The sequence below is a fragment of the Ammospiza caudacuta genome, chromosome 1 (genome assembly GCF_027887145.1).
Source record: "Ammospiza caudacuta isolate bAmmCau1 chromosome 1, bAmmCau1.pri, whole genome shotgun sequence".
In the NCBI taxonomy this organism is placed as follows: Eukaryota; Metazoa; Chordata; class Aves; order Passeriformes; family Passerellidae; genus Ammospiza; species Ammospiza caudacuta.
Genome location: NC_080593.1, coordinates 127917991 through 127942202, shown reverse-complemented (window position 1 = coordinate 127942202; position 24212 = coordinate 127917991). Strand labels below are relative to the sequence as shown.

Here is a 24212-nt window from a genome sequence, read left to right as displayed (position 1 = left end):
GTGTCATGCAAATAGACAGCAGTTATATACAATGAGTATCTGAGTGCATCTCTTTCTGTGACTGTGCATTACTGCCTTCTAGACTGTATGGGTAACCTTTCTTTCCCTACCTCCTTGTCTCCACTGATAAGATGAGAATAATGAGCACTAAATTTGAGCACTGGATACCTGTTTATCATCTGAACTGTGATATTCCTTAAAACTGCTGCAGTAGCTGTGAATTAATTTTTAACAGGGACCTCCTGTGGAGATCTTGCAGCTTTGTACATTTATCTATACGTTGCTCTGAGCTGCAAAAGGGAAAACTGCTCACCAAATGAAACATCTACTAAAGTGCTGAATTTTCTGAGGTGATGTGTGTTTCCTTAAATATATTTGCCACACTTCCAGGAAAGACAGAACTAGACCTGCACATAGGTGTGTACAGTGATAGTTTTAAAGGGAGTTGAAAAAGATAGCTTGGCACTGACTAACACAGGATGGAGTTGGTGAGAGTTGTGAAGAATGGCTGCTACTACTTCAGTTAGTTCCAGCTGAGGGCTCATGGGGACGTTGGGAATGCACTATGTGGTCCTAAAAAAATGGAGATTTTGGTTTTGACGCAGCATCATTCACCATTGCAGGGTAAATCTTTTTTTGCCTTACGTTCAGTCATGATCGGTGAAGTGAGAGAGCAGAGTGCATTCCACCATTTGTCCCATGTTTTGTGTGCATAGCACTTTTAAATGTTGATGGAGATTTTGTCTCTTGAAATTAAGTATTTGAGAACAGAAGAGCAGCTGTACTGTAGTTGTGGCAAAAGTCCATTTTACTTGTTCTGGGTCTGGCAGATACCAGAAGTGTATAAGAGCAGAGCAATGACAGTATGCTGTGGTCTGTTCTGCCAGTTTCTATTCATCTTCATGTTGCAGTTTTCCTGTGCTAGAAGTGTTAACTCTCTTTTTAAGAGCTTTTCATGAAATTTCTGCATAGATGTATTTTTAAACTTGCTTAAGTTTGCCATGCCTACATCTACAATATAATTGAGAAATCAAATGTTATTTTTAATAGATAAAAATCTATTAGTCTATAAATCTCCCATTTGTGGTTTTTATTCCATTCCCACACCTTCAATCTAACAATTTTATTTAATGCCTCTGAATTTGCCTGTTACTGTCAGCAGTTGTTTTCACTTTATTAATACTCATGACTTTAGGGATTTTTTATGCTTTTCTTCCCTCTAAGCTAAGAAGTCCTAATGTGCAGCTGTTCTTGTTGCCGTTCTGTGCCTCAAAACTCTGCTACTGTTCTCTGTGTAATTTCTGTGGTTTTTCCTATATTTGGGTGAGAAATGAGAGGGCTGAATGGCAGTCAGTGTTAGAAATGCAGGAGCATTATGGACTTACAAATAACAAAGTGATGCCATGGATGTGTCTCTTCTGTATTCTTTTCTGATCACTCCAATATCACAGTATTTTCAGTTTGGGGTTTTGGGGCAGAGTTTTTTGATTTTTTAAGATGGTTTCTGGGCACTGAATTGATGTTTTATATAACTGTTTATTGCAAGTCCAGTGTTTCCCTCCTAACCAGACAAACTCAGGGTTTTTGTGTACATTAAATTAGTGTTGTTTGACCCTATATGCAGCCATTTATGTAGATTAAATTTCACGGGTCGTTTTATTGTGCTGGTAAAAGTACTCATTATGATTAATTATTGTGAATGCTATTCTTTGGAGTTGTCTTTTGTTCTTTACACTTAAATAAGTCCTTATCAACATTTAACTTTACATCACTATTAATTCCCTTGTTAGATCTCTTATCAAGAGTGTTGAGCAGTAGTTTTTAATACAGGTGGTTCTGGGATTCTCAGTGCAGAGAACCCTTTTCTTTCTTTTATATCTTTTGACTTATTTATCCATGTGAAGACCTTCCCTTGTTAGGCTGTGGTAACTCTAGATTCCTTCAGAGCTTGCAGCTTCGAGGTGAGACATCTTGGTGAAATTATATTTTAAGTCAAAGATGACTTTTACATGGATCTTTATTCATCTACACTTAAGGACTCCTTGAAGAACTCCACTAGATAAGGGAAGCCTTACTTTTCTCTGTGTAAACTGTTCTTACTTTTTGTTGGTATGTAACATTTTTCATGTTTGCTAATTCCAGGAAAATATTTCAGTGGATCAAATTCTTAGACCAAATACACATTTGCTAAAATGTTAAAAGAAAAGAAAAAAATTCTTTTTAAGGTGAAAAGTATCATGTGTTAAATCATATATTAGTTATACAGATAAGAAATTCTTTCTTTCCTAGGGGTCTCAATCACTGACAATTCTCCTCCTAATACTTTCTTTAGAGCCATGAAATTTAGAACAATGTTAGACTCTCTGTTGGTATGTTTTATTAATGAAATGCAGAAGTTGATAAATGTTCAAGTCCTCACGTCATTTTGAATCTACTTAATGCTAATTAAAAAGAATCATGACAAATGGAGGATTAGTTCTTATGCCAGATTGGGGATTACTAGTCTTCAAAAGAAATACCTTAGAAAGGTTCACTCCTTAATAAATTTGTGCATACTGAAGCAGCTTACTCCATATGATACTGATTCTTTAAGTATTTCTTTAAGATGCATATATCTTTTCATAAAGAATTATGGATTTACAGAATTAGCCAATAACCATTCTAGTGTTTTGCTTTAAACTCTGGAAAATTGAGGGGGAAATCTGTGTCACAGTATCTGTGTGTTCAAATTCTGCAGATCGTGTTACAGCACTGGAGGTTTTGCCTTTTCCTTTTTACTTAAGGTGGAAGGAGAAAGAAGATTGAGTTAATTTAGTTGAGGCTTGTTCTAGGAAGTCTTACTGTTGTGATGTGAAGAACTGAAATGGACCCCTTCAATGCTATTTTTAAAATTTTTGTCAATGTAAGTGTTTGTGACTATTTTAGTAGGCTTCCTAGACATCAAAATAATTTCAGATCCCTGTATTTAAAAAATAATTTCTCAAGAATATTCTTGGTGGACTTGAAATTAATAATTGAACAAATTTGAACTCTCCATTTTGCAGTTTTTTAATATCTTGCAATAGGTCCCTTAAAAATAAGTTTGTGTTTTGAGATGTGAGGTTTTTGGTGAAGAGGGCCTTTAACATAGTTGAATATGAAATTGCCTGCTTTTCTTTTATCAGCTGGTTGTAAGGCAGTTAATATATAGGAAATGTGGTATAAATGCTAGGTAAAGCTTCTGAAGAATTGGTGTGAGTTCTGGCTTTACTTAACAAATAACTATTTTTGTATGCTAAAGTGGTTATTAGTGTTGGCAGCGGTTCTGTGCAGTAAACCATTTTGTTTAGTTTTTATGGGAATAAATAAAAATTGATGCTATGAGTGTAAATTGCCATTAGTTATGCAATTGTCCTCAGGATTCTCAGGAAACTGTGTGAGCTCCAGCTCACAGAGCAGCACTTAAGCTGACTCACACAGTGAGCTCAGGAGCAATATAAGTGAGAACAAGAATTAGAAGTTTACAGCACACAAACTGTGGTCCATGTTTTGTTTGTAATGCAGGCCTTTTTGTATATATTTTTCTAAATGTACTGACTGCTGAAATTATTGAATTTTTTTAAAATTTAAAAACTGATAGACTTCATGTTTGAAAGAAAGTAGGAATAGGAACTCAGATAGAAGAGTAGTTTGTAAATACCATTAAAAGCAACAGTAGTTTGTTTTCATGTCTTCATTTTTTCAGCTGTCATATCAATCCTGTGAATTACTGAAAACCTCTTTGCATATCTCTTGGCTTTATGACTTTATTCATGTAATGGAAAACGTTGGAATCTGGGTTAAAAAAAACTCTGCATTCTCACTGAATTCTTTCCAGTGCTTTTAAAAAGACTTTCAGAAATTCTGTGCTACTAGACAATATTATGTTCTTCCTCAGGATGTTAGCACTGTTTTGAGTGGCTGAGCCTCTCTTTTGTAAACTTGGAGTTCTGTGTAAATAAACTTATCTCCCAGCATTTTGAGGGTGAAGAGAGTGCAGATTTAAAGCCCAGATGTTGCTATATTTTTGGTGATGAGGAAGGTCGACAAAAAAGTTGTAAAAGTGTAATTTTGAATAAATTTCTTGGGATTTGGTGCAGCAGGGAGATTCTGTCAGATGTGAACGTAACTCATTTAATTCCTAAGTGCTACCGTCAGAATATGTTAATTGTGTCTAATGCTTTTGTCCTTGTTATTTGATTGCATTAGATTACATGCTTGCTATAGGTAAACATCAGTTTATATTTGTGACAAGAAATAGTTGTAGCTTTTCATAAATTAATGTCTTGAGGCTCCTGTGATTTATGTTACTTGTGAGTGCTGTGGTTAAGAAATAAAGCAGCTATGGAAAAAAATCTGTTTCCAGACTCTTTTGGAGGAGTGACTTGGATGCAATTGAAGAAGTTGCATTAGAAACAGAGAGTGACTTATGCAGACTGTTCCTGTTTGCCATTACAAATTAAGTTTTTATATGCATTGATTGATTTTATATATTTAATAGATTATTTTAGTTCTCAAGGGTTTACTTTAATCAGCCCCTTGATTTCTTTAAATTTTGAGAATAACTGTGTTGTTAATCCAAGAGCTACATTTATAAAGTCAATAGTCTGTTACCTGCAAAAACCCTTCTGTCTTCCTAGGCTGTAATTACTTGATTCATTCCTTTGGCTGAGTACATTGTTATCCCCACTTTTCCTCTTTTCATGTTTCAGGCTCAGTGGGCTGTGCATAATGTCAGCTTTGGGTAGTGGGTTAACACTGCCCTGGTGTTCCCACCATAGAAGGGGTGACCTGCTTTACAATTGCTTTGAGAACTCCAAAAAACGTGACAGCAAACATTGGTTTGGTTGAGGTTTTTTTGTTTGTTATTTTGTGATGTTATTTTGTTTTGCTTGTTACAGCAGCATGATAAACATGTGGGATTATTCTTTTTGAATTTAAAGAAAATAAATTTAGTTATGCTGTTATTTTTAGAAAAGCAAAAATAAAATAGAGAGTGTGTTATTGTTACAGTAATAAATGTGTCAGCAGTTAAAATTTCCTGTTATGGCTTTTAGCCAGATGTCTCCCAGTAAAAGTAGAATGATGTATGTACCTTCACAGGTTGCAGTTGGAGAAAGAAGCAGTGGAAACCACACTTGTTGTGTTCTCATTTGGCCTCTGATTATTCTTCTCTCTGTCTGTGTCGTACATTTAGTCAGAAGGGTGAAATATTTTTTTTCCTCACTTGAGTTGTTTTCTCTGTATTTCCATTGAAAACTTATTTGTGAGGGAGATAAAGGGAATGAATTAAAAGGAAATTAATTAAATGTCAAAAGCATTTTTAGCTTTTCTGTTTTAGTGCTTGAAGTAATTTACCACTCTCTTGGAAGTAATTGATTTGCTCACAATGGATTAAAGGGTAAAAAATTATTTAGGAGAGTAGTTATGTTTAAAATGCTGTAAATATACAAGAACTTTTGTAGGGTATATGTGACTGTGAACTTAGGGTACATCATGAAGAAGGTTATTTCAGAGCTATCTGAAATTCAAAGATTAAAATTGTTCAATGTTTTGTTGAAGAGTTGTCCTATCAAGGCTTCTGAAAGATGATACCCAACTATATAAACTCTTTAGAAGATATGAAATAGAATTAGAGCTATGAAGGGGATAAACAGTGGGATTTAATTACTAGAGAAGTGTGCTTTGTATTTTTTGTCACTAATATTATCTCATGGAGAAGTGGCAAACGAGGGTGTGTGTGCGTGTTGACATCATGAACACCAGACTGTTGTCTCATGTCTGACCACAGTAGTTTTGTCACCCGAGAGCATGGGGATTAGAGGCAAGGAAGGAGGCTGATGGCATTCCTTTTTTGTGTTATGTTCTGCTGGAATTGTGTTTTCCTTCCATTTGGTCAGATTTCTGATCTGATGACTTTCAGGCTGGCTGAGGTGTACTGTTTGCTCCCAGCTGGGGAGATTCCTTTGTTTTGAAACACACTCAGTTGGTTTGAGCATGGTCCTGGTAACATCAAGGTCACAGGTTCAGTCTCTGTGAGGACCATTCTCTTAAGAGCTGGACTCAATAAAATCCTCGTGAGTCCTGAAAACTGTAACCAGCATCATTTAGAAGCTGAATATTGGATTAAAGTATGGAATAATCAGCTATTACAATCCTCTATATCTTTCCTCCTTCTGGTCTCTGACGACTTTTATGGACTTCAAAATTTAAATATAAAAATTCTTATAACTCATTTTTATGTTGTTTAAGTTGAATTACATTTTCTATCCACATGTCAAAGTACTGCTCAGTTTTTGGCATTGAAATAGAGATTTTGTATTCCCTTTACATTGCAGAGCCTACTTTGTGCTCCAAGAATGATGAGAGACTTGTTTAGGGAATTGGTGTGTATTTAGCATTAGTTAAAGGTGCCATTCAGCCCTTCAACAAGAATATTTTATAGTGGCTGAAAGCCATACTTACACAGGGACAACCAAGATGCATCTGTGGCATTCTCTAGGACTCAGTCACCATTTCTTCTCTACAGCCATAGATCTTGTGAATGACAAGGTGGGGGTAGTTGGAATGGCTGAAGATTAGCATCCCCTGCTGTTTTGTAATTATCAGAATCTGGACAGTCATTTATTTGAATGAAATAATGCATACAGTTTGTGCCTCCAAAGAAAAGCATACATAATGTGATTGTAAGAAGAGATTTTCAGTCTCTCAGTGGGATGTGATAGGGTATGTTTATAAACCTCAACCTAGCAGTGTCTCTGCAGTGGAATTCCACTGGTATTGAGATAATAATTTGCACAGTCAAATTGCTTTCCTTACAAAAACCCAGGGAATTATGAGGCCTAATCCTTTATTAATGTCAACCCATAGGCAGCAAGAAAGCGTAAGATTGCCATTCGAAAAGCCCAGGGGAAAAATCTCGAGGCCATCCGAGAGCTGAATGAGTATCTGGAACAGTGAGTGTCTCTTACAAGAATACGGATTGTGTTTTGCTATTCTGATAAATCTTTTTAATTAAAGTGGAATTTGCATTTAATTTACGCTTTTGCTTCAGTGCTAGTCATTTACAGAATCCCTTGCACATTCTTTCTTTTTTTCTTTTTTCCCTCTCTTGTATCCTCTATACAGATTTGTTGGTGACCAAGAAGCTTGGCATGAACTTGCAGAACTTTACATCAATGAACACGAGTAAGTTGTTTGCTAAGTCTGCATAAAAAATATTAATTTGAAACCCACTCTGTCTAAGTCAAAAACCACAGTGATTTTTTTTAAGAACTAATGTTACAAAAGTATGCTGTCTCATTTCCAATATACTAGGCCTCAACTGGAAATAATTACCAGACTTATTTGGCTACCAAATACTTTAAAAAGGCATTTGTTTGTCAAACAAAAAGAGTTTACTTAATTACCTGTATGTTTCAGTAGTTCTTAAAAATCTGATATTTAAAAGAATTGGTTTGAGGGCAGCAGTGAACAGCACATACTTCCCATCATTTTTTGTTCATGTTATGTATTTTACTTCTTAGAGATATTAAATTCTCTACCTCTTAAATCAGTTGATCCCAGCAACCGATATTCCAGTTTTCTTTTAGCCTACCTCTCCCAGAACTTTTAGTAACCTCTTAAAAAAAGCCCACAAAGCAAAACATGGATCCAGAGTTGGAGGCATCTGGTCGCCTGGGTACAAAACCCAGTGCGATCAAGAATGCTGAATGTTGTAGTAACTTGCTTATTGGATATTTAATGTTTTTGTTAGCTTTTTTTATTGCTGTAGTGACAGGAGGAAATCCCAGTGTGAGAGGATTAGCTCCAAAGCCTTAGTGCAAGTTTTCTAATATCACAGCATTAATTCAGACCTCCACCAAAAGGCGTATCTTTTTTTTTTCCCTGTTTTCTTTGGTTCTTCAGGCCAGCCTGAATTATATCACAATTGTTTCCTTCTTTCCTTTTAAGAAGGTAGTAAAAGAATCAAATTGTCAAGGAAGAAATAGCCATTCTCACCCTGAGGAAAAAATTATTCCCCAATCACCTCTCCTTGCACCCCATTCTCAAAGAAAATAGTTATTAAACTCTTTTAAATGATGACTTCAGGAATAAACTAGAATTTTGATATCCACACTTCCATTTGTTTGGGGAAATCTACCAGCCACTTTTCCAAGAAAATAGCTATTAAAAAAAAAAAATTGGCTGGAAAGATATTTAAGTTTGTCAAATCTGTCAGTACGAAAGTGAATGATAGAGTGGTTCAAACATACGTATTCCATTATTGGGTTGGGTTTTTTTGCTATAATCTTTATTATGAAATTGTGCAATAAAACCCGAGAAAGAAATTGCTTTTGCTTGTATTTGTTTTGGTCTGTAATTCCAATAAAAAGCAATATGTTGAACTTCAGTTGATGGAAAGAATTCATTGTCCTCACTATACTTCCATAAGCATCATTATTATCATTTTGATATTAAGGAAAAATCAGGCTCTTGGCTAAAAGCAATTAAAAATTAAGTTTTAAAAGAGAATGCAGTTCGTCAGTTTATATGTTTTATCAGGGTCACAATCACAGGCTTGTGAAATCACCATGCTCTCACTTTTGTTCATAAATACACATAGATGTACAAGGTTTACACAGTCCTCAGTTCTACCCTGTTCTGCAGTGAGGACTCTGGCTCCTGCTTTTGGAGAATGAGGTTGCTGCCCTTTTATCTCCAGATTAATAAATTATACAGATACATGACAATCATAACATGCACTAGAGAAAACCACAACATATTTATTTTAGGATACAAGATTTTACAGATAATATGGCTTAATATGGTCTCATAATTGCTAAATTGCTTTTACTGCAATATTAAATATCTGCCCACACAGTCATTATAAACCTTGTATCTCTGAATTTTGGAATCCTATGGCATAAACTGAGCAATAGTGCTATCACATATCACTAAATGATGCAAATTCTGCAGACAGTTCTATTTGAAAGATTACAAAACTAAGGTTCTTCACAATAAACCTGCATTTTGAGCTTGATTTCCTAGTTCTTTCTGAAAATTTACACTAAGAAACTCAAGGACTAGCCTTCTCAAATGATAAGGATTTGCCCATTTGGAGAGGTCTGATGCTATTTTCATGCATAGATTTGGAGTGTTTGAATTTTAGAACTGTTCTTAGTATGTTGGTTTTTTTGTCTCAATTCTATGGTTCACTGTTGGTAGGTAAGGTTAATTGACAGTGTAAATGCTGTGATCAGTAGCTGCATTTATTAATCCTCAGGTAGTCGAATTTTCTTAGGAAAAAAAGGAATTATTTTGCAGTTTCAGTTCAGTGTCTTAAAATACCTAATACCTATTTCTACTCATCACTAATGCTGATGAGAAACGGCACTTATTAATAAGAGATTTATATATTAAATGTTTTTTTGTGAGCTATTCCAGTTGTACCTAGACCATCAGATTTTGTGTATTTTCCCCCTGTCCGTGATATAAAAAAAGCAACTTGGTTCTAAACTTTATTTTTAAATGAAGCATTTTAATTAATTGTGAATCATGTGATTTTATGAGGGGAAAAGTAAGGCTTGTGTTGTGCTGGAAAAAAACTGAAGCAAAGAGCTGTGTACTCATGTCTCATTTTATCACTGTTTTTTGTATTTTGCAGCTATGCAAAGGCAGCCTTCTGCTTAGAGGAGCTTATGATGACTAATCCACACAACCACTTATATTGTCAGCAATATGCTGAAGTAGGTATTTCAGAAAAATCAATTACTTCTGATTACATTTTCTGGTTTTATGTTAGAGAAGTGGTGAAAATGGTTTCTTTAATTTTTTCCCTAGGAGATTTTAAGAGTTCACAGAGAATGCTAACATCTCATAGAACTGAACATGTTCTGAAAACTGTGTTTTCATACTCAGTGACTCAGTCACAGTGTGACTAAGCTAAATATAACAGTTAGGGGAAGAATTATTCAAGATAAAAGCTAATTTTAAATGAACTCTTCTTATTGAAGTTTTTATGCACTTTTCAAAAAAGTGCTTGAGAAGCTAAACTTTTCTACAACAATGCTGTCTAGGAGGTTATGATACATTGCCTGTTACTGTGGACTCAGATCTTGGAATCCACATATGAAATTCTGCCTGAAGGAGCTCTGGTGGAAGAGAGGTAAAAGCTAGAGGTAAAGTTAGAAGTTTTAGCTCAAGGTTTTAGCCATTTGAATTTGTCTTTTCTCTCCAGATTATTTTTTCCCCTAAATTATACTGTTAACTGCTTAGAATAGGTTTAATTTGTTTAGTTAACATGGGTAAAATTCGGTTGACATTAAAACTTGAAAGCCTAAGTAGCTTTCTCATAGAAAGACTTTGAAGCATATCTTCTAGTATTTATCTCTCTTTTTGTTGATCTAATATCTGAAAAAATGAATAGAAAAACAATGGACTAATCCTCTAAACTTTGTGTGCTATTTTGAATACATAAAGAAAGGCATTATGTTGTTTTGTTTTCATGCTGAACTGTTTTCATGCATGCTGTGGGAAAATAGTGTCAGTATGAATTTCTGGTAGTCAGAATTAGGATTTAAAGTTTGTGCTGCTTTTCATAAGAGACAGTCCCAAGCTTTCAGGTATTTATAGATGAAAAATCTTGTAACAATGTACTAATGAAATTAATGCTGGGGTTTTTTCTCTTATAGTTAAATTTTTTAAAATGTATACATTGTGAAGAGCTTGGATTTCTCCCAGGCCAGTATTTGGCCTTTGATAGGACTCACCTGATTTGAAATGCCATGTGAAACAAACTTGGAGTGAATTTTTGTAATATCATTGCTTCAAAGTGATTGCCTGAGGTATGAATGGCATGCAAGTTTCAGGCGTTTACCATTTTTGCAGGTTAAATACACTCAGGGGGGGCTTGAAAACCTTGAGCTGTCAAGAAAGTATTTTGCACAAGCACTGAAGCTTAACAACAGAAATATGAGAGCTCTATTTGGACTTTACATGGTAAGCATAATTATGTATTTTCCATGTTATCATTCTGAATATGTTTATGCGTGTATATTATCCTTTCCCATTTGCTGTTTTCCCCCTGATTTGTAACTTAATAGCTCAGATTATTAGCACTGTTTTAAAATATGGGGTATTTTTCATACCTTTGGAGTATGGATAATTTTGTGCTAGTAACTACTCCTTACTGAAGTGCTCTTCACCTTTAAGTCTTGCCTGTATTTTCAAAAGAATTATTGTTATTGGCACAGGAAGGTAACTTCTTGAAAAAGGATTTAAAGTCATGCATCCTCTCTAGAAGATGATGAATTGCTGAAAAACACCAGCACGGTAGCAGTGATTCCTTGCACAGTGGATTTATTTATATAAGTAAAAAACTTTGTTTAGTTCTTAAGTAATATTTTTTATTCTTTCAGGTGAGGGTGAGCATATTTTATCTAGAGTCTTATCTGCTTTTAAAATGTGTTTTCTGATGCTACAGGGGAAAATGTCATGTTTTTAATGGCAGCTTGGACAGACAAGTGATGTATTTTATATTGTCTCTGGTAAAAAAATGGATGTGGAAAACTAATTCATAGCTTTCACTTTAGGAGAAGCAAATTGGGTTAGCTGATCATGTCCAGGTTTGGTTCTTAACTCAGTACAGAACTGAACTGAAATCTAATGTAGCTTTAAATAGAGCAAACAATAGTTTAAAAAGTCTAGCTGAATCTTATCTGGATGCTGCTTGCTGGTAATAACTTTTACATTTTTTTTTTTGTTATTTTCCATTATCACTGTGCATGGGGCTTGGACTGTAAGGATGCTCAGTGTTCTCAGCTTATTTCATGCACATAAATTTTATAATTACACTGGGTTTTGTTTTTTATTTTATTGTATTCCTAGTCTGCCAGTCATATCGCTTCCAATCCAAAAGCAAGTGCGAAAATGAAAAAAGATAATATGAAATATGCCAGCTGGGCAGCAAACCAAATAAACAGAGCATATCAGGTTAGTACTTCATTGCTTTATGATACTCTTAACTTGATCTATAGTTCTTTTCTGCACTTCTATCAGCTGCTTTTCAAGAGGTTAAATATTGCATGTAAATCAGCATAGTCTGCTTGGTTTTTTTTTACATTCTGCTTCTGTTTGATTTCCTGGAAACCTTCATTAATAAAAGGTTAATGTTTCCTGGAAACTTTAATTAATAATTTAAAAGTTACTAATTGCTATCATTTACTTAATAGCTTTAAACATATTTTTCCTACTAGCATTAACTGAATGTACATTACTGTAATATTGACCTTCAAGACTTGATTCTACAGCTATTTTGGTAAAACTTGGTATATCTTAATTCTTAGAGTGACTTTGTTATCCACTTCTGCTTTACTAAAAAACAAATGAAAATTCTAGGGTTTTTGTTTTCCTTGAATTTACTCTAACCTTTCATAATCATATTTAATTGCCTTAATATTTGTGGCTGAAGTTGGTGTTATGTAGTTATGTAAAAAAGTGCTCATTGAGTTGTGAAAACCTAGATTTTTTAAGCCATAATCAAAGCTTGCTGAAGTCATTGGGAGTGTTTCCAACTTTTTAAAAAGTTATGTGTAAATTTTTATATTTCCTGTTGTATTATGAGCCTGTATTTCTTTCTATAACTATGAGTGAAAACATGTTTTAGCTCATAGGCTCTTCTGTCTGTGTATCCCAAATATATTATGTGTATTTGATTCCCTTACGGCTATTCTTAATGATCTGCCAATCAAAGTTTATATAAAAGTAATCCTGGATATCAACATCATGCTGTCCAATTCTTCCCACAACTTTTTTGTTGAGCAAATGTATTGATATTAAATGCAATGACTCAATGACTTTGTATATATGTAGCTCTTTTTAATCCCTGCAATATTTCAGTATTGGAACCCAATATTTAATTTTTTTCTTCTTGCTACTATTTCACAGTTAATACTACCAAATGGCCTTTTTACAAGCAGCATCTATTAGGGAATTAAATTAGATTTTCCTTTTACAGACAGTGCAGTTTTCTTAATATTTAATTGCATTTCAGTTCCTTGCCAAGCGTGCAGCTTCTTGTGGCTGATGTGTTTTTGATATATTCCAAGTTAGAGATATTTTCCATTTCTCCTACTTGGCCCTGTAGCTTCTGACTGCACAGTGAAGAGCATTTATCCCTGGGGACATAATGAAGCATTTTTTAATATGTGCCCAAAGTTTATTTCTCTTCTGCTCTCTAAATCGCTCTGCTTTTCAGTAATAAACCATTTACCTGCTCATGATGGTAAGGTGTTTATGAATTAACTACTTTGTCTGACGTTCCATAAATAACCAAGGCTTCTTTTGACTTGAAGTAAACCTGACATTCCTGTAAGCACAGTGCAGATGGAAAATTCAAGTATTGCAGGACTAAAACCAAACAAAACCCAAAACCCCCCAAAAAACAGCAACAAAATGCCCCACAAAAACAACAACAACAACAAAATCCAAAGAAAAAAAAAAACCAAACACAAATCCAACCAAAACAACCAACCACTTACAAAAAACCGTTCAAGAATGGAATACGCCATGGATTCATAATTGACAGAACAATACAGGTTTTAAAAGATGTGTGAATTTTTAGTGAAAACCAGTATTCCATGTTTTATATCTTAGTAAAATCAACTGCTTAGATTATGGGTTTGCATATGTTTTAAGTAAATATTGTGACTAGAGTTCAAAGTACTGGTAGAGACTTGTTAGCACTTCTGGGAAGCAGTCTCTTTCAGGGTGCAGCAGGGTGGAAATTTAAAACCAGTGAGGGCCATGGAATGGCCTAGAAGACCTGGAAATAGGCATCTCCTGGTTCTAAATATAATGGATGTTGAATTGTGACAGTTTCTAGTTAACTGATTCCCATCCAGATAAGCACACCTGTTTGGGTTTTGGGTTTTTTTCCCTTCTTTTCTGTCCTTGTTGTGGCTTTCTGTTATCATCATAATGTCTCAGATAAAACACGAATTTATCGGGAGAGATGTGGTGCTGGGGGCATTTTTAAGTGCAGGGGCTTAGGGATTTTGGGGGGGATTGTTGGTTTGTTTGTTTTCTTTTAGTTTGAAATTTCTATTACTATTTTTGTGGAGTGCTTTGGATCCTACATTAAGCATTTTTGGTTGTAGCTTACCAGAACAGGCCATGGCCATGTTAACACAACTAACGTACGTACATACATACATACATACATACATACATATATACACACACACATATATATATATATGTACACATATACATACATACATACATAGCCTCCTTTGCTGCTCTTGTTAGCTGTTTGGGATATAAAGTGAAGAACATTGTGAATGATGAGAATATTAGGGGAAATTCAGCTCTCAAGAAAATGGAAGTGCTGAAGCTCAAGCCAGGATTTGGCAAATAAATGGGGTGAATACCCCCATTCCCCTTCCCAGAAGAGCCACAAGAAGCTCCAGTGAGCACAGCTGGGCAGGATATCCCCAGGCCAACCCCCCTGGGTTGTTACAGCGCTGCAGAAGCCTTTGGCTACTCCAGTCCCTGTGCCAGAGACTCAGAGCATCCAGCAGCTACAGCCAGGGGTGTTAGGTGATGCAGTAGGTGGCAGTCACCCTGTGAGTCAGTGCTGATTTGTTGCTCCCTTGGTGAGCTGAGCAGTTGGAAATTGTCACCATTTGGACCTGAGGATGAAACGTTGGTCACTTAGTGCCAAGGGAAACTCTCACAGTGTTCCTGCCTTAGACAGGTTTTATGCTGGATATTTATATGATCTCTATAAATCCCCCCACTTTCCATGCATTATTCACCTGTGAAGTGCAGTAAGAGCCTTAACAGCTTGTTGGGTTTGACATTGACTTGTTTTATTGGCTGGACATTCTCATACTGCTAAATGACATTTTTCTGGTGGCCATGTTCTAGAGAGCAAGGTGAATTTAGAATCCTGATTTGGATATCTATACAAATTATTTGAATTTGTGACTTTAAATTCCAAATTATTAATGCAAAAAATTAGTTTTGAGCAATTGTCTTGCAGTGAGGTCTTTCCCCATTTCCAGTTTGGATTTGAACTTGAATTACCAGCAGTTTGCTCAGTAATTTTGGAGAACTGCCTTTATTTTTTCAAATGACTGGCTATAGTTGCTTTTTAATTATTTAAAATTTTTTTTTATATACAATTTACTTGAAATATTTTTACTGGTCCCCTTCTTTCAATTTATTCTGTCATTCAAGCAGTATGCTTTAGGACTTGATTTTTGTTTTTCATGTGCATTCCTCTAGGAAATCAGAGGAACTTCTTAGTTTGTTGCCATTTAAAGAAAGCAGTATTTGAGTATAGAAAGAAAACCTTACTTCCCCAGTGTTGGTTAGACTGTGCAGCACCGTCTTTACAGGAAAACATGGTGATAAAAAAATATTTAAAAAATTGTCTGAAATGCACAGATATTTGACCTTCCAGCTAGTTAATATGCTTAATTTGATGTTAAATATGTAGCCATCCATGCTGATTAGTACTTCTCATCTGTGTCTAATCTAGGAGAAATGTAAACTTCTTCAGGAAGACATAAAGGTTTTGTAACTAGGGCTGCTGTATGGAGTTGGAATTCCTGGCTGCTAACACATCCTTTGAAAAAAAAAAAAGTCATTATGCTCCAGGCGTCTTAAATGTAATTGACTGGGTGGAAAAAAGACCCAAATAAAATTTAATTTTAATCTTTTATTTCAGAAGCTAGTGAAGTACTCCTTATTCAAAGAATTTGTTTTAAGTTTATTATTATTATAAGCTTACTTTTGCCTTACGACTGGGAAACTGGATCATTCCATGTGTGCAGACCCTGAGAAGAATTTCTGTCTGTTCTAACTGAGGACCTGAGTCACAGTTACTTTAACACCAAAACAAAATAAGGCTACCTGATGCTCTTCAATTAGGTAATTGGTTTAGCATGTCCTCTGGTAGAAGCATTTCAGCAGAGGCAGGCAAGTTTGATTAATGCTCACAAAAATCTTTAATGTGATCCTACTCACAGTAATTTTCCAGATACATGCTTCTTGGGTACATTGCTAAACTCTTCTGTGTTAGCAATCTACATGTTATTTATGGCTGGAGAGAGGTGATTTTGTTACTAACCATTTGGGAAACAGAAAATTAAGTCATGATTTAAGAAATGGATTCCAGCTCAATCAGTCAAATTGCTGTCTAATGGCTGAATAGACAAAATAATTGTTCGTCAGGGCAAATTTGAAGTGATTACATTTCCAAGTGTGCTTCTGGTTGTTATGACGTAGAGTTTGGTTTTATTTGTTCAGTTTAAACTACATGTCAGTATCATGAAGGCAACTGCTCTTGAAATTACCAAGTAGCATTTTTTTAAACCAATGTCATATGTCAATTTTGCTTCCAGTGTCCATGTCAAGAATAAGTAAAATATTTCTTTATTTTGAAGCTTTTCTCTGCATGCTTTCTGCATGTCTTGCCAAGTGCTTTTTAGCTGCAGTATATTTAGGCTTCTGTGCTCTTTATTGAAATTTCTGAATGCTTTGAGTTTGAAACAATTTTTCACTTTAAACTTTTGACTTTTTTTTTTAAACTTACTTATTGTTGTGAAAGGATTTGGAATTTTCAAGTGTCTCTTTAATGTGGACAAAGAAAGGGTATTTTATTCAATCAGATAAAAGCATAAGTTGCTGCTTTCACCTTGGAGTATCTTGGATTTTCCTCTGAAGTTGACTATTGCATGTCACTTTGGAAACTGCACACCCTGAAGAATGGGTTTATATATGCTACTAGAATCAAAACCTGGTACACCAGTTAATGACCTGGAAATATAAAACATGAAAATAGAGTGTTTTCAGTACATCTTTAAGCTGTAAAGTGTTGTTACAGTAACAAAATTTCTCCTAACTTTGATTTGAGATAGCTTATTATTTACTGTGCCAAAACTGTTTTTAAAAAAAACTCAATGCTGATTGGGAGTTGCAATGCTAGATTGTAGCCTAGGGGTCAAAAGCAGGTTAACAGGTCCTGCAGCTTGTTGCTGGTGTGATATTACCTGAGTTTGATGACTTAATCTTTCTTAACAGGTCATGAAGAGTTTGCTAAATTAAGTTAATTATAAGGGAGAAGGGACACATTATAAATCAAGGACTAGCTATGCAAGACACCAGTGGTATTTAAAATAAAAAACTTCAAATTGAAAATTTATTGAGTGTTTAGATGTTACCATTTAAGTAGAGGATCGGTTGTTTTACTAAAAGCAAGTTTTAGTTACTGTTTCTGAAATTTCTTTACTACCCCTCCCAATCTGAAATACAAAACTTTTTAGTGGAGGTGTATTAAAAATGGTTAGGAGTTTCATTTGACTAAAGACCAACCTGGTCAATGAATCTCCTTTGTTAGATATGGCTTATGAGTGATGGCAATTGTCAGTAGAAAAACCCTTTTGAGTTCAACATGGGGTGGTCAGCATTTCCTCTCCTTCTAGCCCTTCCTTTTTAAAGCCACTAGTAGTATTTGTTAAGCTGTATCTTTCTTCCTTATCAAGACAGACTTAATTTCAAACATTCTCTGAAACTGGTGTTTTGATAGTAGTCAAGTACAATGTCATCCACCATGGTTACTCTGAACCATAAAATATGATTATATGTTGTTTGGATTATTTTATAGTAAATTTTGATAAGTAGATTTTTTTTTCTGTCTTACTTTAACAGAAAGTATTTTTTCTTTACTTCATAGAAGAAGGTAATATAGTTTGTATTCTGGTAAAAATTCTGAGGTTTAGTTTTGTGCTTTTAAGTTTTTAGTAAATAGAGTTAATTATTGGTATTTGGTGTGTAGAACTGTTACTTTCATAGGATTTAGACATAGAATTTCATATATATGACAAATAACAATCCTTTCTTTTCTGTTTAGTTTGCAGGTCGTAGTAAGAAAGAAACTAAATACTCTTTGAAGGCAGTGGAAGATATGTTGGAGACTCTGCAAATCACTCAGTCTTAGCTTGGCACAGAGATCTAATATGAAATTTTCCAATACCACACTAACCTGTAATGACCTGTGGGTTATGTTACTCTAGTGCTGTTAAAAGTTAATTTTGTATTGATTACGTGCTATATAAAATAAGATTTTATGAAAAGTAAAATGCCTATTTATTGCTGCTATAAGAAATGTGATGAATACCCACTGAAATGAATAACTTATCCACATAAACAACACGAAGAAATGACGTGCTGCACATCAGTATCCTCAGATTTTTGTATGTACAGTACCTGCTTCTAAGCCATAATTTGTAGAAATAAACTTGTTAAATGATTAAGAAAATACAGTGACTTAAATTTATATATGTAGATTAATAACATATGGTAAATATTTTTCTTATTTGCACATTTAAGAGTAAAAACATGCTTCCAGGGTACTTTCTGAAAAATACATCAAGGAGTGATTATGAGTACACATTATTAGAGAAGAAAGTTTGTTAAGGGTTTTCTTAATGAGTTCATATCTAGTACTGTAGAAATGGTGAAAACGTACTCGTGGACTTTGCTTCAGAAGTGCTGTTGTACTGGCTTAAGGGCGCAGACATTTTTCTCTGTGGCTTTGTGGGTAAATGCTTCCATGTCCACATAATTCTCTAATTGATGTATGCATATTCCCTTTGTTTCTTCCTTCTCTGTGTCCTTTCTTGTACATGTGTTCCACATGGTGAATTTCACGTGGGGCTCTGTGCTGGTCTCTGCTGTTCTGTCTCTCTGGTATGGGCACCCCTGCTGTGGTGCTGTGGCCTCTCCACATGGAGCAGGGGGTACTGCACTGAAGGGGTGACAGGAGAGCTTGCTCAGCTGCCTTGCACTTACTGAGAGATAGTGCTTGTTACACCATCAGCATGAAGCATCTAGCACACTGTAAAACTCTGTTCTGTTTGTCTTCAGGCACTTCTTTATTTGCTCAGACAATGAGTCAAACACCCTCATTCTAGCATTTTGCACCTCTGATCGTTCTGGATGTTGTTCAGATGTGCACTGTGGCAATTCAGTTGTGCAGCCATCATTTCATTTCCTGCAGCTTCAGTAGGATTGCATAACAGCATCAGCGTACCCTTGGCAAATTCTAGTACCAGTACTGCAATGTTGTTTTCATGGCTGCTACAACCATCCAAGATGATTGAACTTTCAGATTTTATACTGCCTAATCTATATAGATGGATAAGTTAAAGTCTGTGTATTAAACCCTATGATCCTTGGACTTGATGTAAGAAAACACAGCTGAGATCCTTCTTAAAAACAAACCAGCAACAAAAAATTCCTTCAGAGCTTCTAAGTTTGTATAACTGAGCTAGTTTTTGCTTGAGACTGGGCCTTCAAGAAGCATGTAGGATCTGACTCTAATCCATGAAGTAGGTTGGAGTGTGACAGAATGGATGCCATGCCATGAGAATTAATTGTATGTGGAATCATAAAATAGCTTAATTCACTGCTGTTTAAATACAAAACTGCAGATACTGCATAGTGTTATATTAAATCATCCAGTTCCAACTTGGGGAAATAGTGCACATCCTTTTATAATAATAATTCACAAACTGGCCTTGGAACAGTATGTGTGCCTAGATTGTATATGCTTTGGGTGGATCATAGTGAAAACATATCATACTTGGTCCTGTGTATTTCTGTCATAGTCTTTGATTGTATGAGTGTGCCATCTAGAGTTTTAAGCCTTCATTAGTATTTTTTCTGTTGTGCCTACACCTCATGTAACTTCGTTGCATTTTGAAATTAAAAATAGTGGGAAGTTGTACTGAAGATTAAAACTACTTAGTGTATAACATTTTACCTCCAATACTTAGTGTATAACATTTTACCTCCAATCTATTAAAATTGAGCAGTGCAGTATTTTTGTGTAGCAGGCACCTCCTGCTGAAATATGCTGTATATAAAGCTTTGTTCAGAGGCAGCTTTTAATATAGCAATGTCAGACTTGGGTATTTAGTATATCAGTTTCTCTGTAAGGAAATTTGTTCTGTTTCTTGTTTTCAGTTATTTGATGACAATTTTCATGTCATTTGGCTGCTTAGCACCTTCTCATTTTCATTACTGTTTAGCATCTCTTTGAAATTGCTATTTAGCACTCTGATTTGTGCCTGTGTTTTGGCAAGATTTCCACATAGTAGAGCTTACAAGTCAGCCTTGCAAATATTTCTGACAAATTTGTGTTTTCTTCAAAGGTTAAATAAATTACTCCAATGAAAATGCATGAGCAGTCTCAAACAGAACTATTCAATTGCAGCAATGGAAATTGAGATTATTTTTCATATTGAAATTTAAAAATAAGGTTTAAAAATCCTCTGCAGGGGAAGTAACTCCTTGAAATGCCCTGCACTCTCAGCAAGAAAGTGCTTGCTGAGAAGAGAAGCTGTCATATAATATGATCTTTGAAAAAGTAATTTTCCAGTTCTAGTAAATGATTTTGAAATGTTACGGATGCTGTGTTGCATTAAAGAATAGGTTTTCAGAGAATGGGTTACTTAATTAACAAATGAACTTCATTAAGTTCTGTATTGTGCTCTGACAGTGACAAATGCTACACAAAAATATTATCAAGCATTCAGCCTCTTTCCAAAATAAAAGGCCATGTTTTCATATTGTTTCAGTTGACAGTGAAAGCTTGGGACCTTTGCAGTGCCAGGCTGAGTAACAATGGCTGTGTCTTTATTTTCTCAACCATGCTTTGGTAATAGGCTTCAGAGGGAGAGCTCAGTGTTACCTGATGAGGTAGAAGTCATTGAAGAGCCACCAAAACCTCCGGTTCTGCCTTTGTGATACAAATTATTGGTAACTTCTTCAAAACCGTTTGTCCAATGTTATACAATTCATATTATGTAGTTGCAAAAAGCACATCTTGTTTAGAACATATCCCTGAATCTCTTCAGTTCAGTGCCCAGAATGTCTTGCAGTTGCTATTGGAAACTGTTATTAGTCAACGGAGCACTTCCTCTTGGCAGGGCTGTATTTGTAATGGCATCCATGTTTGCTAGTCACTGCATTTACAGTGGAACTTGTATTTCAGCCAGCTTTAGAAGGGAGGGGAAAAGGAAAGCAAATTAAACTTGACTTACTGGCATGAATTTGTTAGCTTCTTGTTACTTGCACTCTCATCTTCCAAGAACACTAACTGTAGCTGCAGTCAGGTTTGCAATAATAATTCTTGTAATTTAAGAGCTTCTATATATTCAGCTCTAAACTAAAAACTCTGTTATAATCTAAACCATAGAGATTCCAGTGCAGCAGTGCTATGTGATGTGCACATATCTCTGTGCAGGAAAGGAATACACTCACCCGCCTTCAAGTTGGTGTCAGAGTAGAGTGGCATTAATACAGGTTTTGACTGTGGTTTTGTCTATAAAATTAATGCAGCTTAGTATTTCTCAAAATATTGCTTAGTACTTGTTCAGTGTATGAACAGAATGTCAGGAGTATTGCTTAACTACAGCAAGTAGTCCACTGTACTACTGTCTGCAGTAGTACAACAGACTACTTGAGTCTACCCAGAGAGTAGTTATCAGGAATAAATGGGTCTGCCTCTTAAACTGAAAATAAACTGAAAATAAACCCCCATCAACAAAACCCAATCCCTGCCCCCAAAAAAACAGAAAAAAAATCAGCCCCACACCAAAACAACAAAACCCCAACCAGCCATAAAAGAAAAACCAAAAAGCTGAACCAAACAAACAGAATAAAGCCACCACACAAAAAACCTAGAAAAAAACCCCAAAGACAAATAGAAATCAACCCCACCAATATCACCTGGTAAAGTTGTTTTTCAGCTGCTGGATGTGAAATGAAAAACTTTCATCAGTGCATTTCATAGGTGAATTTATTTTGCCTTGTGATGAGGAAGTCCCCTGTACTAAGCAGTACAGTCCTTTCAGTGCTTATCAGGAAGGAAGGCTGGAGAAGCACACGGCCTGTTCAACCCAATGCCATAGTAGTTTCCACTGGCATGTTGCTAAGAACATGCCATTCACCTGCACTCAGGATCCCAGAGCTGAGCAGTCATGGTGAAAAGGACTAAATGAGCCTGGCCTGGCCCAGCCCAGGGCCATGTGCTCACAGACCCAGCACAGCTCACCAGGGCTGCATTTGCCATGAGTCCCCGAGTCTCCCCACAGGATCTTGCTTCTACTAAGGACTGTTCTGTCCTCTGCTTTGCTTTTCTCCCCTTGGCATCTCCACAGCTGGAGAATCTTGCAGAAGATCTGTTTTTGATTTGGGACTGGCATGGAGGCGAGGGATCAGTTGCTGGAGTGATCCTGGCTCTGTGAAGGTTTTGTGCACTGTTGGCTTCAGTGCACTGAGTGACCAGTGCACCCCTAAAGGTCAGTGTGTAGGGTTTTGCTTTGGACTGAGTCTGCTCAAACCCTTTGTGGGTGCCTGACAAAAAAGTGCCAGAGGCTGGATGTGAGCTGTGCTGAATGACCTGGAAGTGGGGAGATCTGTTACAGTGACATGGTGACTGCAGTTTGGGTCTCAGTCACTGGGCCTTTGTGTGTGTGGGTGTGAAACAGCACGGGGTGAATCACTTCAGGAAAACCATTCCAGCTGGGAGGCTCTTTCTTTATCCAAGTCAAAGGGATGGCTGGAGGGAGGACGAGCTGCCTTTTCAGCTTGAGTGAGTGAGCAGAGGCCCACTAGCTCTCTGCCCCGTAGAAGGTGACAACATCTGCTGCACTTTTGTATTGCCAAAATAATGATAGGTGCTAGGTTGTGTTTAAAATTTTAAAAAAAATTGTGATGCAAAAATGTTTCCCTCATCATCCCTGTGTATTTTAACTGCTTTCAATGTAAACTTGATGTTATGATTCCTCATGACATGTGGGTGGCATGTAGGCATCTCCCTCAAGGCGGTGGAGAAAGACACATTTACAGTGACTGCTCACATGGGGAGTTTCTGGTGGGCTTCTATTATGGCAGGCCACAACCTGTTTGCACTTCTTGTCTCATAGATGGAGCTTACTTAAATAACATTCCTCTTAGGATCCAGGCTAATTTTCCCCAGAGAAGAAAGGCTCTTTTCCCAAATTTATACTTTTTTTCTGTAGCAAGCTTTTAGGTTTTGGACATGATGTTTGGAAGTGAAACTTTAAACCAGGCAGATGTAATCCTCCCAGGAAGAGACTGCAAAAATCAACAGTGAAGCAGTTTCAAAAAAGTGAACAGCAAGTAAAATTAACCATTGCCTCTGTTTATTTAGCTAATTGAGCTTGACACCATGGTGTGTCTGACAAGTTGGTTTGTGTTTTTTATTCCATTAAATACAGATATGACACTCATAGCTGTCACTGCCCATCTGAGAATGTTTGTTTCAGTTTAAACATGGAAAACTATGTAAATGTGGATAGATCACTAGGTGGGCAGCAGTAAAAAAACTACCCAGTAGAACTGTATCTCTTTCCCTGGACAGCTGTTGCAGTTTTACTCTAAGTTAGAATCAAGAATGAAAACCATAAAAATTTATTATAAATCTATTAAAAGTCAATAGCTGCTGTCTGTTCAATTCTGAAATCAGTGTTGTTACTCCTTTTTTTAATTAAATGATTATTCTTTGGGCTGCTTGGCCATTATTAGGCTTTATTATAAGCTTGAATGTTTGAAAGATTCAAGGAGAGGATGCAAACTCTGATAAATCTGTAAATACCCTGGTATTTATGCAATTGAGATAAATTGTATATAAAATGAACACAGAATTTCTGTTTTAAACATATCAATACCATTTAGTGCCTTGTAACAATATTGTAATTGTAGTCATGCCAAGCTTTTTGATCAAAACTTCCCAGAAATGTGATATCTATATAGAGCCAAAAGCTCTAATAAGCTTTTAAGTAAAATTTGATTTAGTTAAGTGTAGGCACCACCCAGACTTAGAAAGGAGCCTTTGCTAATACAGATAATTTGCTCCTCTTGGGAAGCTCCCATATTCAGGTAATTCTGAGCCTGATAGCCATAGGAAAGAAACAGCTACAACTATTAGAGTAGTTTAAAAGAAAATCAAGGCCTTTCCACATACAAACCATCTTCTCAGTGGAGATGTAGATGTGGTTATTTGAGAGCAAATCAATACATGATACCATCATTGGAACTGGATGGAGAAGCCTAACAAGAGACATCTGATTTTTCTTTAGAACTTTTTTTTGTGTGAAGTTTGCTGAAGAAAGAGG

At 35.8% G+C, this 24212-nt stretch overlaps 1 protein-coding gene across 1 annotated transcript in view; it reads left to right on the top strand.

Annotated features, from left to right (window-relative positions):
- Positions 1 to 18325, top strand: part of EMC2 (ER membrane protein complex subunit 2) — a 35591-nt gene extending 17266 nt beyond the window's left edge. Inside the window, exons 6-11 of the mRNA XM_058806031.1 lie at positions 6889 to 6974; positions 7147 to 7206; positions 9665 to 9746; positions 10888 to 10998; positions 11887 to 11991; positions 17918 to 18325. Coding sequence (XP_058662014.1) covers positions 6889 to 6974; positions 7147 to 7206; positions 9665 to 9746; positions 10888 to 10998; positions 11887 to 11991; positions 17918 to 18004 — 531 coding nt within the window. The 3' untranslated portion in view covers positions 18005 to 18325. The remainder of the gene's footprint in view (positions 1 to 6888; positions 6975 to 7146; positions 7207 to 9664; positions 9747 to 10887; positions 10999 to 11886; positions 11992 to 17917) is intronic.
- The last annotated feature ends 5887 nt before the right edge of the window (positions 18326 to 24212 follow it).